The sequence below is a fragment of the Theropithecus gelada genome, chromosome 1 (assembly GCF_003255815.1).
Source record: "Theropithecus gelada isolate Dixy chromosome 1, Tgel_1.0, whole genome shotgun sequence".
Classification (NCBI taxonomy): domain Eukaryota; kingdom Metazoa; phylum Chordata; class Mammalia; order Primates; family Cercopithecidae; genus Theropithecus; species Theropithecus gelada.
The window spans coordinates 150,419,175-150,433,319 of record NC_037668.1 but is presented as its reverse complement, the minus strand read 5'-3'; the positions used below and the strand labels follow the sequence as shown (position 1 = coordinate 150,433,319).

The 14,145-nt window shown below is 36.8% G+C and overlaps 1 protein-coding gene across 3 annotated transcripts in view; it reads left to right on the top strand.

The window, feature by feature from the left end:
* Window positions 1–7,236, top strand: part of KCNK2 (potassium two pore domain channel subfamily K member 2) — a 240,679-nt gene extending 233,443 nt beyond the window's left edge. For all 3 annotated transcript variants that reach the window (XM_025366351.1, XM_025366357.1, XM_025366341.1), the window contains exon 7: window positions 4,985–7,236. In XM_025366351.1, coding sequence (XP_025222136.1) covers window positions 4,985–5,302 — 318 coding nt within the window. In that variant the 3' untranslated portion in view covers window positions 5,303–7,236. The remainder of the gene's footprint in view (window positions 1–4,984) is intronic.
* Window positions 7,237–14,145: the final 6,909 nt, after the last annotated feature.

The following is a 14,145-nucleotide window of genomic DNA, read 5'->3' as shown; positions in this document are numbered from 1 at the left end:
TGCCACTGTACTCCAGACTGGAAGACAGAGTGAGACCCTTTCTCAAAACAAAGAAAAAAAAACTAAAAAAAGAAAAATAAGATTTTTTTAAAGAAATGAACATATACTGTTATTGGTGGTTTAGATGAGTTGCCCAAGTGCACACTTTTATGAGTCAATGTATTGTTTTCAGTATCTTTAGGAAATTGAGGCACTGTGTCCTCACCCTAATGTAACCCGCTATAGGGTAGATTTCTGTATAGCATGAATTTGCCCTGCACTCCTCTAAAAGATGTTTAGACCTTAGAAGTAATAAATACTTAAAGCACCCTCGGCAAACCATATAATCTTCACCTATCATCATAATTAATACTTGTGTAACCCCTTATATTTTGAGAACACACACAGATATGCCCACACACACACATATATATGTATGTATATATACACATACACATGGTCGTGCATCGCTTAAAGATGGGGCTATGTTACGAGAAAATGTGGCTTTAAGCAATTTCACTATTGTGCCAACATCATAGAGCACACTTACACAAACCTACATGGTATAGCCTACTGTACACTTAGGCTGTATACCGTAGCCTATTGGTCCTAGGTTACAAATCTGTATAGCATGTTACTGTACTGAATGCTGCAGGCACTTGTAACACAATGGTAAGTATTTGTATATCTAAACATACCTAAATATAGAAGAGGTACAGTAAAAATATAGTATTATAATTTTTTTGGAGCACTGTTGTATATGCAGACCAAAAAAATCATTATGTAGCTCATGGCTGTATATATATCTCGTTCGCTTGTCCTGTGAAATAGGTTATTAGCCCTGTTTTATAGATAAGGAATCTTAAGCTCAAAGAAGGTTAAATTGCATAGCTGTGGGCACATAGAATGTGGTTATACAGCTAGAAGGTGAGGCTGCCATTCATGCCCCTACCTTTCCCTCCCCATTTCTGACAGATTGTTACTACAGCTCTTATGATTTGCAGTGTTTACTTTTCCACCTCTGGGAATTCTACAGAAATGAGAAAAAAATATGTTTCCAAAATTAGACAAAAATACTAGCCTCTGACAGAAATTGAATGCTAAAGATAACAAAGTATTAATAATTTATGGACTCCAACAAATCTGAGCCTTTCTTGCATTCAGCCTTTTCCTAATTGGCAGGAATCACTAACTGGTAGAAGCACTCAGCTCTACATGTTCCTGATTCCTGTGTGTTTGCCATTAGTGCAACCTGTGAGATCACAGTGACTTTGTGAAACTTCTTGAGAAAATTCAGTCAAGCCTAAGAAACGTTTTCATTCTTTGTCCAACTTATCGGGACCACTTAAGATTCAAATTGCAATAAAGAGATGATTAAAATATTTAAAATACTTTCTGTGCTGGTGCCAATGATAAGGTGCTTTTTGCTACAAAAAATGCAAAGATTATACCTAAGTGTGCAGAAAAGAAATGGTGAGGCTGCTGGGAGTTCTGAGTCTGAAAATACTGCTCAATAAACACCCATAATGAAAAGGACTCTCATTGGTAATACAGGTCTATGTCATGCTATTGTGTAAAATTTTGTGTGTGTATCTAGTGCCTGCTATGTGCTTGGTGTTGCTCTTTTAAATATATTAACTTATTTGATTGTTATACCAACTCTATAGGGAAGATTCTATTGTTTACCCCACTTCACAGGAGAAAATGAGGCTAAAGACGTTAAAAAAACTTACCCTAAGACACACAATGAGTATGTGGTGGAGCCAGAATTCAAACTTAGGGGTTTAGATCCAGCACATTGTTCCGCCTTTCCAGTAAAATCAGACAGAAAATTCACAGTGTCTGCAAAATCAGAAAATATTTGTATTAGTCTGTTCTCATACTGCTGGTAAAGACATACCTGAGACTCGGTAATTTATAAAGGAAAGAGATTTAATGAACTCACAGTTCTACGTGGCTGGCGAGGCCTCACAATCATGGTAGAAGGGGAAGGAAGAGCAAAGGGACTTCTTACATGGCAGTGGGCAAGAGTGCGAATGCAGGGGATCTCCCCTTTATAAAACCATCAGATCTCGTGAGACTAATTCACTATCATGAGAACAACACGAGAAAGACCCACCCCGATGATTCAATTGCCTCCCACCAGGTCCCTCCCATGACACATGGGAATTACAGGAGCTACAATTCAAGATAAGATTTGGGTGGGAACACAGTCAAGCCATATCAATACTCATGCTTTTCAACCCAGTGTTTCCACTTGCAGTAATACTTTGTACCCATTAGCAAAAGTGTAGGTACAAGCATATTCACTGAAACGTTATTTTTAATAGCTAAACCTAAAAAAAATTAAACATATCCAAATATTCACCAATAGGGGAATGATTAAATCATGCCGTAGCCATTCTCCTTGGGGAGCGCTAGGTGGCTGATATAAACTATGAGCTGAAATAATGAGTACTAACATGAGTACAGGACTAAAATTAGATGAGAAAAAAAGCTATGTACAAAACAATGTGTGTACTATAAGACCTTTTCTTTGCAAAATATTGATGATAATTGAGATGGAAGAGGCAGAAAGTAAGATTAGTGTATACAGATAGAAGAAAAACAATTGATAGCGTGTATGCTATAAATCCTACACTAATTACTATCATTGTGGTATGAGATTACAAAGTATGTGTATTTGCAGTGATATATTTATTCATTTAACAGGTACTTATTGGAAATGTGCTACATACGAGGTTCTAGGTGCTGAGGATGTATATAGAGCTTACATTCTCATTAGAAAAGACAGAAAAGCAGCAAGTATATAGGTGAACATTTGAATTTTGATGCAAAAAGCCTGTGACTTTTATATTAAAAAGATATTTTTTAAGATAAGAAGACAATTACCAAAGTAAAGTGGGGGCGGGTTCTGTGAAAGTCCACAGCCCTTCTGTTCATGAAGGATTGGCTGTAAGGTAAGAGGGTGGTGGTAACCAAAACAAAGCTGATGGAACAGATTTCATTTTAGGTCCATCAGTTCTGACTGTGCCCCAAAACTTGAGACATGACTTAGGTGGAAAATAGAAAAATAATATAAACTATGGGAGGGTTTATTTGTAAGTGTGTATGGGATTTGTAGGGAGCCAAATCCGAATGACTGGGTGTTTGTTACCACTGATAAATACTGCCTGTGCCTTCCTAACCTGGGCGTCCCCCCAAAACAGAATTACATATTTAGTAATCAGTTGTATATCTAAGTATAGTTGGACAGGTTCCCTTATAGGAACAGTAAGTATCTGCAGGATAAATTCCTGTAGATTTTGCGCCTCTTTCCCAGCAAGCTTCCCCTAAGTTGCCTCAGTGGTTAAGGAAAGCCTGATCTTGCTGATTCTACATGCCATAGAGTTCTCATTTTTCCAGCTTTGCTTTTTTTTTCAGAGCCAGACCTAGATATCAAGCAAGTATTTCTTGTTAGGACAGTATAACTAGGAAATAAAGGCCTGTTAGAATAAAAAGTGGATCCCCAAATGTATGTGTATGTGTGATTATGTGTGGATTAAAAAAAGAGTTGATTTGCCATGTACCATCCTCCTATCTGCCTTGGATATTTGAAGTTTCATTTCTGTTTTTGAGTACACACACACACACACACACACACACACACACACACACACACATTTATATCTATAGCCTTCCTTCCAAGTATATGTACACATCATATTATAATATACATACATATCTATCCCCGCCAATAATTCAGATAAGTACAAACATTTAGAAACTATCAGTTATATTTCCCATGTTGATTTTTTAAAACAAAAATCAAGAGGGCAGAAATTAAATACATTAAACAGAGCTATAGTTGTTTGCTTGTGAAGCAAAGGAGAGCCTGGGTCACGTAAGAAATGAGTTCAGTGGATTTCCCAAGCTGAAAACAGAAGTGCTAGAAGAAAATGGAGGAGTTATTCCATATTAGGAGATTATTCTAAGTGATAGTCTAGATTATTAAATTCTGGTTAGTTAAGAGATTATAAAGATTCCCATAGGATTGGTCATATTTTCTGTTTTAGGACACAAACATACAGACACAGTTTTGAAAGAGGTCAAAGAAAATGTCTGATGGACTCAGGGTGATTGATGGCACATTTTTTCTTTAATTCTCAAAAGAGAACTACATAATAATAAATGCATAAAATCTTGCAGTTCGTAAAGTTCATTAGCTCCGCCATCCTGTTAGGTGTGTACTGTGAAGATGTCTATTCTACAGCTGAGGAGGTAGCAGCCCACGGGCTGAGTAACTTCACGGATTCCACAAACATTTATTGAGAAACTGTGCCTTGGGTTTAACTGTTTCCCAAGTGGGCTTCAAGGTGGACTTAACAGTTATTATTTATTTGCATTTCCTGAAAGCGGAAACAAAATATTTTGTTGCTTAGTTAGGAAAGAGAGAATTCCTAAATGACCAATATGAGGTTGGACACAACACTCTTGCACACACCATTTCTGATCTCTGAAAACTAGGTTGACATCTGAGCAAGCAGCATTGCTATTTTCAGAACTAAACAAGGTCACCTGGGTTCATATTGCAGACTCTTATTCTGCCTTGCTCCTTCTACTATAGCTTACTGCCCTTTGTACATTCTAGTACTTCTTGAAATTAAGTACAAAAGAAAAAAATACTAAAAATATTTTTAAAAAGCTAGAGATTGCCTTTTTACAGCATCAAAAATGTCAATGACAGGATTCATGTGTAAAAACCAAGCACATCTAGAGCCCCTGAAATATAGTTTGATTCATAGAGTTTAAGTTCATAGGTTAATGTTAGAGCCACATCTATATAAGATAGAATCCTGCTGTGTACACCCCACCTAATTTCATCAATTCTCAGACCACCAGTGCTGTAAAAGATTACTCCACTCTTCTTTTTAAAATCCCGAAATAAAATGAACAGAAGATAAAGCACAGAAAATGTTGACCGGCGTGTCGATATCTTTATTTTTTCTCTGCTTGTATGTTCCAGGTGGGAGAGTTCAGAGCGCACGCTGCTGAGTGGACAGCCAACGTCACAGCCGAATTCAAAGAAACCAGGAGGCGACTGAGTGTGGAGATTTATGACAAGTTCCAGCGTGCCACCTCCATCAAGCGGAAGCTCTCGGCAGAACTGGCTGGAAATCACAATCAGGAGCTGACTCCTTGTAGGAGGACCCTGTCAGTGAACCACCTGACCAGCGAGAGGGATGTCTTGCCTCCCTTACTGAAGACTGAGAGTATCTATCTGAATGGTTTGACGCCACACTGTGCTGGCGAAGAGATTGCTGTGATTGAGAACATCAAATAGCCCTCTCTTTGAATAACCTTAGGCATAGCCATAGGTGAGGACTTCTTTATGCTCTTTATGACTGTTGCTGGTAGCATTTTTTAAATTGTGCATGAGCTCAAAGGGGGAACAAAATAGATACATCCATCATGGTCATCTATCATCAAGAGAATTTGGAATTCTGAGCCAGCACTTTCTTTCTGATGATGCTTGTTGAATGGTCCACTTTCTTTGACGAGTGGAATGACAAGCAATGTCTGATGCCTTTTTGTGCCCAGACTGTTTTCCTCTCTCTTTCCCTAATGTGCCATAAGGCCTCAGAATGAATTAGAATTGTTTCTGGTAACAATGTAGCTTTGAGGGATCAGTTCTTAACTTTTCAGGGTCTACCTAACTGAGCCTAGATATAGACCATTTATGGATGACAACAATTTCTTCTTTTTTTTTTTTTTTTGTAAATGACAAGAAATTCTTATGCAGCCTTTTACCTAAGAAATTTTCTGTCAGTGCCTTATCTTATGAAGAAACAGAACCTCTCTAGCTAATGTGTGGTTTCTCCTTCCCTGCCCCCACCCCTAGGCTCACCTCTCTAGTCTTTTACCCCAGTTCTCCCTTTTGAACACCATACCTTGCTGGAAACAGTGTGTAAAATGACTGAAGTGATGATGCCCGAAGAAGAAATAGATGCCAAATTACATGGACATTGAAGCAACACTCAGCGTTGCCTAGTGTTAAAGGCACTGCAGAGAAATGAGGTACAGAGGTGGCCCCTCTGAGTATTTATTTGACTCAGGTACCAGTGGTACATATATACAGTGTAATTATGACCAGGCTGGTAAAATTGGCTGCTCCCAAACAATCCCCTTTTTCCTGGCAGTATTTGGAATTTATCATTTATTAATAACTATACATTTTTTAAAGGCAGAAGAAGAAAATCTATCTATCTATCTATATATATATAAATGACCTGACAGAAGAAAACTGTTAAAAATGGGTATTACTGGAGGCAATTTAAAATGGTGGGTGTGAATTATCATTCTGATGGAAAGGAAATAGCAAAACAATGTCTTACAAGTATTTGCTAATAAACAGTATACTGCCAGCTTCTAATTGCTTTTTGATGTATGAAAGGCTTATATAATTTTCTTTTCGTTGGGTGACTTTTGCCAGATGAGAGGAGGTGGCACAGTGGTGAGTGCAGGGCACAGTCCTAGCCTTCTGTGGGTGTACTTTTGGAGTTGTGACTTGGCTGTGAGGGCAGAAGTTGAAGTTGGGATCACTGTGACTTTGCACATAGAAAAATGCAGATTGCAGGCATAATTCATCTCTGACATTAGAGAAAAAGCTGTTATAGCACAATTTAAATTTTGAGAGTTTGCTGTGTGTTTTTTTTTTTAACATAAAAGAGGCTGATTATTCTTTTTAGTTTAATTTTATATCCCATAATTCTTCAGATGGTTCCAAGATTCAGAAAAAATTCAGTAAATGCACCCCGTAAATTGCTACCCTTTCCTTTATTTTCATACTTAGATCTGCTGTACATTGTATATATATATAATTTTTAAAATGCAGAAAGAAAATAATTTCCCTAAATATAAATGCAAACTGATTTCTTTTACTTTTTTGTGTGTAGGGGTGGGAGCTGTATCTGAATAAGTGGCATTCAGATTAGGGTCCTGAAAAACCCAGAATCTTTAAAAACAAACAAACTAATAGATGCTTATTTTCCAACATTTAAATTTAAGCTAGAAATGTAAATATTCAATTAATTTGTTAAAAGTACTTTTATAAAGTTAAAAAGAAATTCCAACCAAAATTGTAGAAAGTCAGGCTCTTTTAGAAAGAAAGCTACACCCATTTCCTCAAATAACTGTTCCGAAAATTTATATGGTGGAATGCACCATGTATAAACTGTGAATTGTATTGACAAATAAAGTTTGTAATTAAAGTCAGCATTTTCTGAGTCTCCTGCTTGCTGCTGAGAATTTAGATATGATCTAGGTAGGTAGAACTCCAGGATGTTACTTTTCATGCTGAGTGTTTGTCATTCCTTTATTCAAAATATTTAAGAAATATTTTCAATGTGTTGATATACCCTTGCTAAATACATGCAGACTGTTTCCCTCGGTGGCTAGTCATGAAAACCAAATATAGTGAAATTCAGTTTTGAAATAAGATATTTGAAATCGCATATAGATTCAAGGTTGTTTCTATTATATTACCGTATATTTATGTCATATTTTATTATTGTTAGACCTTGTCTTGACACTGAAGTAGACTGAATGCTGAACACAGGTGCCTGAATGGTTTTTTGTAAGGAAAAGACAATTAAGCATCCCGGTGGTACTGAAGTCTAAAGAAGGTAGTTACCAACCAATCTTCTAGACCTTATACCACAAAACGTTTGGACTACTTACCTTGTTCATATCCTACATAAATTTATTGATCAATTCCTAAACAATTTGATGGTCAGTAAGTTTTCTAAAACTAGCCCCCAACATCATCCTTAGGATTAGGGGAATTTTAAGAAAGCGTATATTATATTAACTGAAATCGCTTTTATTTTCTTAAGGCTTATTTTGTTTATTTCTTGTAGGGAGAACCTTGATAAAGATTTTGACAAAACGTGGAATAGTCTAGTGAGTTTATTTTTCCATTAGGCCAGTATAAGAGTGAGTAGTTTTTCCTGGAAAGATATTTGAAAAATAACTACTAGACCAGAAAGTATCAGGGACTCCCTAATCTATATCCCTAGATGTAGATTCTGGAATATGCTCTCTATCCAACCTTACGGATGCTAAATGTGAAAGTGGTTCTTTTGGAGTTCTTTCAATCTCTTACATAGATCTATATACTATGCTACATAGTTCATGTGACACACCTTGTTTTTCAACAGTATTTCACTCTTGCAATTCAGAAGAAAGTACAATTTTTGAGGCCAAGAGGGAATTGAATAATGTGCATCTTGGCTTTCAAAAAAAGAAAGAACAGTGTGTAGGGCTCTATTTATTTCTCAAATTTTAAGGAACACATGACATAAAAGACCAAGTCCCATCTAATTCTGTGTCAAAAATCAGTAAAATTATTTGACTCTTAAAGCTTAAAGTTCAGAGACTTAGGGAAATTTTAAGTGGAATACCAAAAAACAAAAAAATAAATGTAGGCATTCTGAAGATTTGAAATAGCTGTTTATTCCCAAGAATTAGAGATCTAGATCAACTTGCCTTTCTTTATTTGTTGTTTTTAATTCTTGCTGGTCTAGTAAAGTCATAACTTATTTGTGATTCGCATTTCTTATTAAAATGTAAGTATGACTTTGTTTTTATATAAACTAAAGGGTTTTTTATTTGAATGTTCATAACTCCATTACAATTAATGTGTGATATTTGCTTTAGCATCAGTTTACTTAAATTTAAAATTAAATGAAATTAAATTTCCTTCCATAGTGAAACTGGCCAGGTGTGGTGACTCACACCTGTAATCCCAGCACTTTGGTAGGCACAGGCGGGTGGATTACTTGAGGTCAGGAGTTTGAGATGCAGCTGGCCAACATGGTGAAACTCCATTTCTACTAAAAATACAAAAAAATTAGCCGGGCGTGGTGGCACATGCTTGTAGTCCCAGCTACTCAGGAGGCTGAAGCAGGAGAATTGGTTGAACCCAGGAGGCGGAGGTTGCACCACTGCACTCCAGCCTGCGCGGCAGAGAAAGACTTGGTCTCAAAAAAAAAAAAAAAAAAAAAAACTAAATAAATAAAATCAAATAAAAGTTCCTCTCATAGTGAGACTGGCCTTGCATATGCTCATGTGTCAGTTCCAAGATAGAACAGGATAACCTGGTTATTTCTGACAGAAACTTTTGTGAGTAACCTATTGTAGTTATTGAAGTTATCTTAATATAGGGAAAGCTTCATAAGCTCCACTTGCTTTCTTCCTCCCCCAACCACTTCAATGACCCTCTCAAAGATTTTCTCCTCTCGTTTCACACATGATACTTCCCCAGCCATAACTCAACTACCCCTTCCTGAAAGACAGGGATTGGTTTCAAGGACCAGGAGTTTTGGTCTTGGTCTTTTGTTTTGACTCGATTCTGTTGACTAAACCCTGCTTTTACAATTTCTAATATTTATAAAACCATTTATTGTTTTCCTAGTATTAGCTTTATAAAATATTTTCATTGTATTAGGTTTGTCTCAATTCACAACTATTTTTTCTTTTTATCTGGGATTCCTTGTCAAAGTATTTTTGTTTAGTCACCAAAAACTCACTGCCTGGCCTTTATTCTATTTATTTTGAACCTTTAGACTTGGATTTCTTGCTCTGAATTCATCAAGCTAACTCACACGGGTATCTTCAATTCTAAAAAGGACCCCAACAGAACCAAGACTCTTTCATAATCTTTCCCCAGACCTGGCCTTCTTGTGTCATCTATTTCAGCAAGTGGCACAACTATCCCTCTGGCTGGGCAAGTCATCCTTGATATCTTCTTCTCTTCGTCAACTCCATCTCCACCTATCACCAAGCTGTTGACTTGTAACCTAAATATGTTTTCAATTTGTACATGGCCATTGCCTTAATCCAAGTCAACACCATCTTTTCCCTTCACTCAACTGCTTTTATATCATTCTCTTCTCATCATTGATGGTAAAGAGTTCTTTTTAAAAAGAAAAAATTGTCTACAAGGCCTTCTTCTAAGTATTCTACTTCATGCCACCCTCTCCAGACTCATCTTGTATCCCTCTCTACCTCTGTGAACCCCAGTTCCACTAGATTTCTCCCTTCTGTCACAAGGTTATGTTGATGTTGTCCCTTTACCTGGAATGCTCACTCTCTTTTTACTCTTTAACCCTTTTCACCTAAAAATCTTCTACTCTCCCTTCAGAACCCAGCTACACTATCACTTTCTCTGATAAGCCTTCCTTAATGTGAATTCAGGTAACTTTGTAATATGCTCTATAAAACCTCTTTTCTTTCCTTCAGTTTATGATTAGATATTCATGACTATTCTTATTTATTATATGTCTCCATCACTAGAATATAATTCATTTGTTTTAGCATACTATTTTATCCCCAGATACTAGCAGAGTACATAAAATAGGTGTTCGATAAATACAAGATAAATGAATGAATAAAGATAACAGGGATTTGGCTGTTGTAAACATCTGAAGTTTCCTTGTGCATAAATAACTCAAATTTTCTTAGCTTCACATTTATGTGTCTTCTTCCACTAACTTACTGGTAAATGAAATAAAAACAGCAGTTATTTCTCCTATTAACTACTATTAACTGATAAGCTGGTACTAGTTATTAATTGTGTGGTGTGTGTGTGTGTGTGCCTGTGTGTGTGTGTGTATGAATTAAAGCCAATTCTCACACTAGACAGACTTGCAGTTTATTAGTCATTATGTACTCTTGCTACTTATAAGCAAGAAATTTATTATTTGTATTTCTAAACTTAAACTCACAATAGATACTATCAAAGCTTTTCAGTTGTAGCTTAATCTTGAAAATTTGTTTACAAATTAAATTCAAAACATATTTGCTAATGCTAGTAAGTGGATGCCTTTTATTAGTAGAAAACTAAATGCACAATTATCATCCTTGCCAAATAAAATCCAGCTTTTTCATGCTTAAACAAATTTATGAACAGTCTTGGAAGCAATCCATTATTCGGCACATTTGAACAGTATTCATCAGAGAATATTAATCACTTACATGGTGTGATTTTAAAATTAATTCATAGAATTCATTCAGTTGATTCTTGATTTTGTATATGGTATCTCTTTTTGCACTATAAAATTAATAGAGAAAAGTATGTAGATTTTTTTTTATCATTCTAACTACTTTGTTTAAAAAACATTTTAGACTTTTAAATAATTTGCACATTAGACTGTATGTTTTGGGATTTTTACTGAAAAATTTAAAACAAGTATTACTAAGTGACATTGTCTGGTCCAGATTCAAATTTTGTCATTGACCAAGTACTTCAGGATTGGGAACACACAACACCAAGATACTGTCAAGACATCTAAATAACTCATTTTGATTCTCAGTCAGTTGGGAAGAGCAATTCAGAATTTACACGTGCATTGAAAAACTTTCTCTAATATTGCCAGGGTCTAGATATGTAGACAAGTAAATTAGCCAAATGTATGAATCTCTTCACTGATTAAATTTTATATGCAAACAAAATAATATCTTGCTCATGGTTTATCAAGTCAACATTTATCAAGACTCTTTAGAGTGGCAATCATTAGAATACTAAGCCAAATCAATGTTTGCTGTCTAGGATATGGTAAGCCATGGGTAAGACAACAATGAAAACAAATAACCAAAATACAAGGTGATAAATATTACAATGAGGTGTGCAAAGAAGCACTAGGAGTAGTACAATACTCTGAGGAAGGAAAAACTATCAACTTGAGTTGAAGAAAGGCTTTATTGAGCAACTCATGTCTGAGTTAGATCTCAAAAGAGCTATAGAATTTCACTGGATTTCAGATATAAGGACAAATAAAAGTTTAGCATGATTAGGCACTAGCAGATTGTTTTATGTGGGCTGAGCAGGGTGTGTGTGTGTGATGATATTGCAAAATGCTTAAGAACACAAAGTGTGGAACCAGTTGGCCTGAGTTCATTCCTCTGTCCTGCCACTAAGGAAGGTTTTTGTTTGTCAGCATCTATATGCCTTATTTTCCTAATATGTAAAATGATGATGAGTTCCAAATCTTAGGATTATTCTGAGGTTTAAATGAACAAATACATGTAAAGTGTGAAGTGCAATTCCTGGAACATTTTAAGGGTTCAATAAATATTTGCTAATGATGATACTACTACTAAAACTAATAATGATAAATCCCATATACATTAGAGAAAATGAGGCTAGAAGAATTGATGGGAACTGGGTGGTGAAGGTGTTCAGCTGCCAGAGGTTGAGGTGGTCAAGTAGGACAAAGAAGTAAACTTAAAGTAACAATCAAGCCTTTATTTATTCACTGGAAGAACACATGAGAAAGGCTCCCCAGTGTTCCATATTTCCCTATGGAACTGCACTGGGTGAGAATCAGACAACTCGTAGCACAGATGGGGGATTCATCTCAGCACTGAGGAGTTCCCAATCAAAGCCTCCTGCCTTTCACAGACTCTGGAGGCTAGGGGCGGAAAGTGGAAAAAAGGAAGGGATAGGAGTTGAAAATTACTAAGTCAGAGTTGAGAAAAGTGCCTCAACCCATGCCCCCAATAAGGAATGTTCCAAATGGAAGCTCCTGAGCTCCTGATTGCAACTCCCTCCAGAAAGTTCCAATGCTTTGACTGTGCATCACATCTCACATGGCGAGGCACCCTTCCCCAGGAGTCCTGCCAGGCAAATCCTTGAAATTGCCTATGGTTGGGCCTGAAAGATCACACAGAGGATTTTGGCCTGCAACCAGGCTCCTCAGAAGGAACCGTGATTCTTTCCAAAGAAGTTTAGATTTGGCAGTGAAAAGTCACTTCAAACTTTAAAATAGGGAGTGATGTGAATAGATTTGTGCCATGGAACACTCACCTTGGCAATGGTGTGGAAATCAATGCTGAGGGGATGCGATGTCTGGCAGAATGTCAGAGGACTCTTGGAGAAGTCCCTGAGCGGGATTTGAGTCTGAACCATGCGAGGGGCACTGGGTGGATATTGGTGCCTTTAACTCAGATTAGGATCATGAGGCTACCGGAAAGGAAGAGAAAGTTTGAAAGTGAAACAGATGTTTTGAAGTTATGGTGTCAGTGGGGTCACCAAAGTGAAAACCCTCCATAGGCAGAATACTCACATGAGCTCAGGTCAGGAGTCCCAGGTAAAGAAACAAACGTAAGCATTGCTGATTTGCTGATGTTATAAGAACTTCACATTAACAATGAGAAGTTGAAGTCACTATAGTTAGTACTGCTAAAAATAAAAGCCTCTTCTCTTCTAAATAGTAACCCAGCCTTGAATGACCTATGTAAGCTAGGTGTATTCATTGCAAACAAACAAACAAAAAAAAAAAAAAAAAAAAAAAACCTCATATGAATTATATAAGATGATCTTAGAGCATTTTCAACCTAAACATGAATCAAGAATTACTGGCTGGCACATTGGTGATTACTGTGTACATTTTCTTTGTGGTAAACAATTTTCATCAGCAAGGCATGTATATGTGTGTATATTATTTTATCTCTGCCAAACTATTTCTTTTGGTTTTATTAATCTTAACATATGTTCCCATGACATCTCTTCTTGAAAGAGAGAAACACAACAAACTCATGCATGAAACTGGAAAACCATCAATGAAATCATGCATGACAACTGTAGTGGACTCTGTTGCTGCCTGAGCCAGATTGCCTTTACTGAGTTGGAAGCCCTATCATCAGCTGCTCTTAGTGTTAGATGCTAACAGTTTATAGCTGTCGCATTTTCTGAAGCACACCGCTCTGCAGACTTGAAGCTACTTCACTGGGAGGTTACCCAGCTTCAGTCCCACCCCAGCATGGGTGACCCACAGCCAATAATTGTCATAAGGATGACAAAAAGCAGACTTACACTCCACAGCTCCCCGTGAGGCCAGGCTGAGGCTAGACTCTAGCTGAGACCACATCTTTGCTTAGAGCGTCCCTGTATCCTCTCCTGTTGCCTTCATCCTCTTTCTTCGGAGTACACACACCCAGATATCACATGCACCTGAACCCCTATCTCATGCTCTGTTTTGAAGATGACTGTAGAAGTCATATATTGGAAAAGAAGGTCAGGTTCAGGGTGGGAGAAATAAACATTTTTTTAAAATACAGAAGTGATGACTCAGCCATTTATGTGGCTCTTAGTCTCTGGGCAACCATAGTGAAAAGTGAAACATT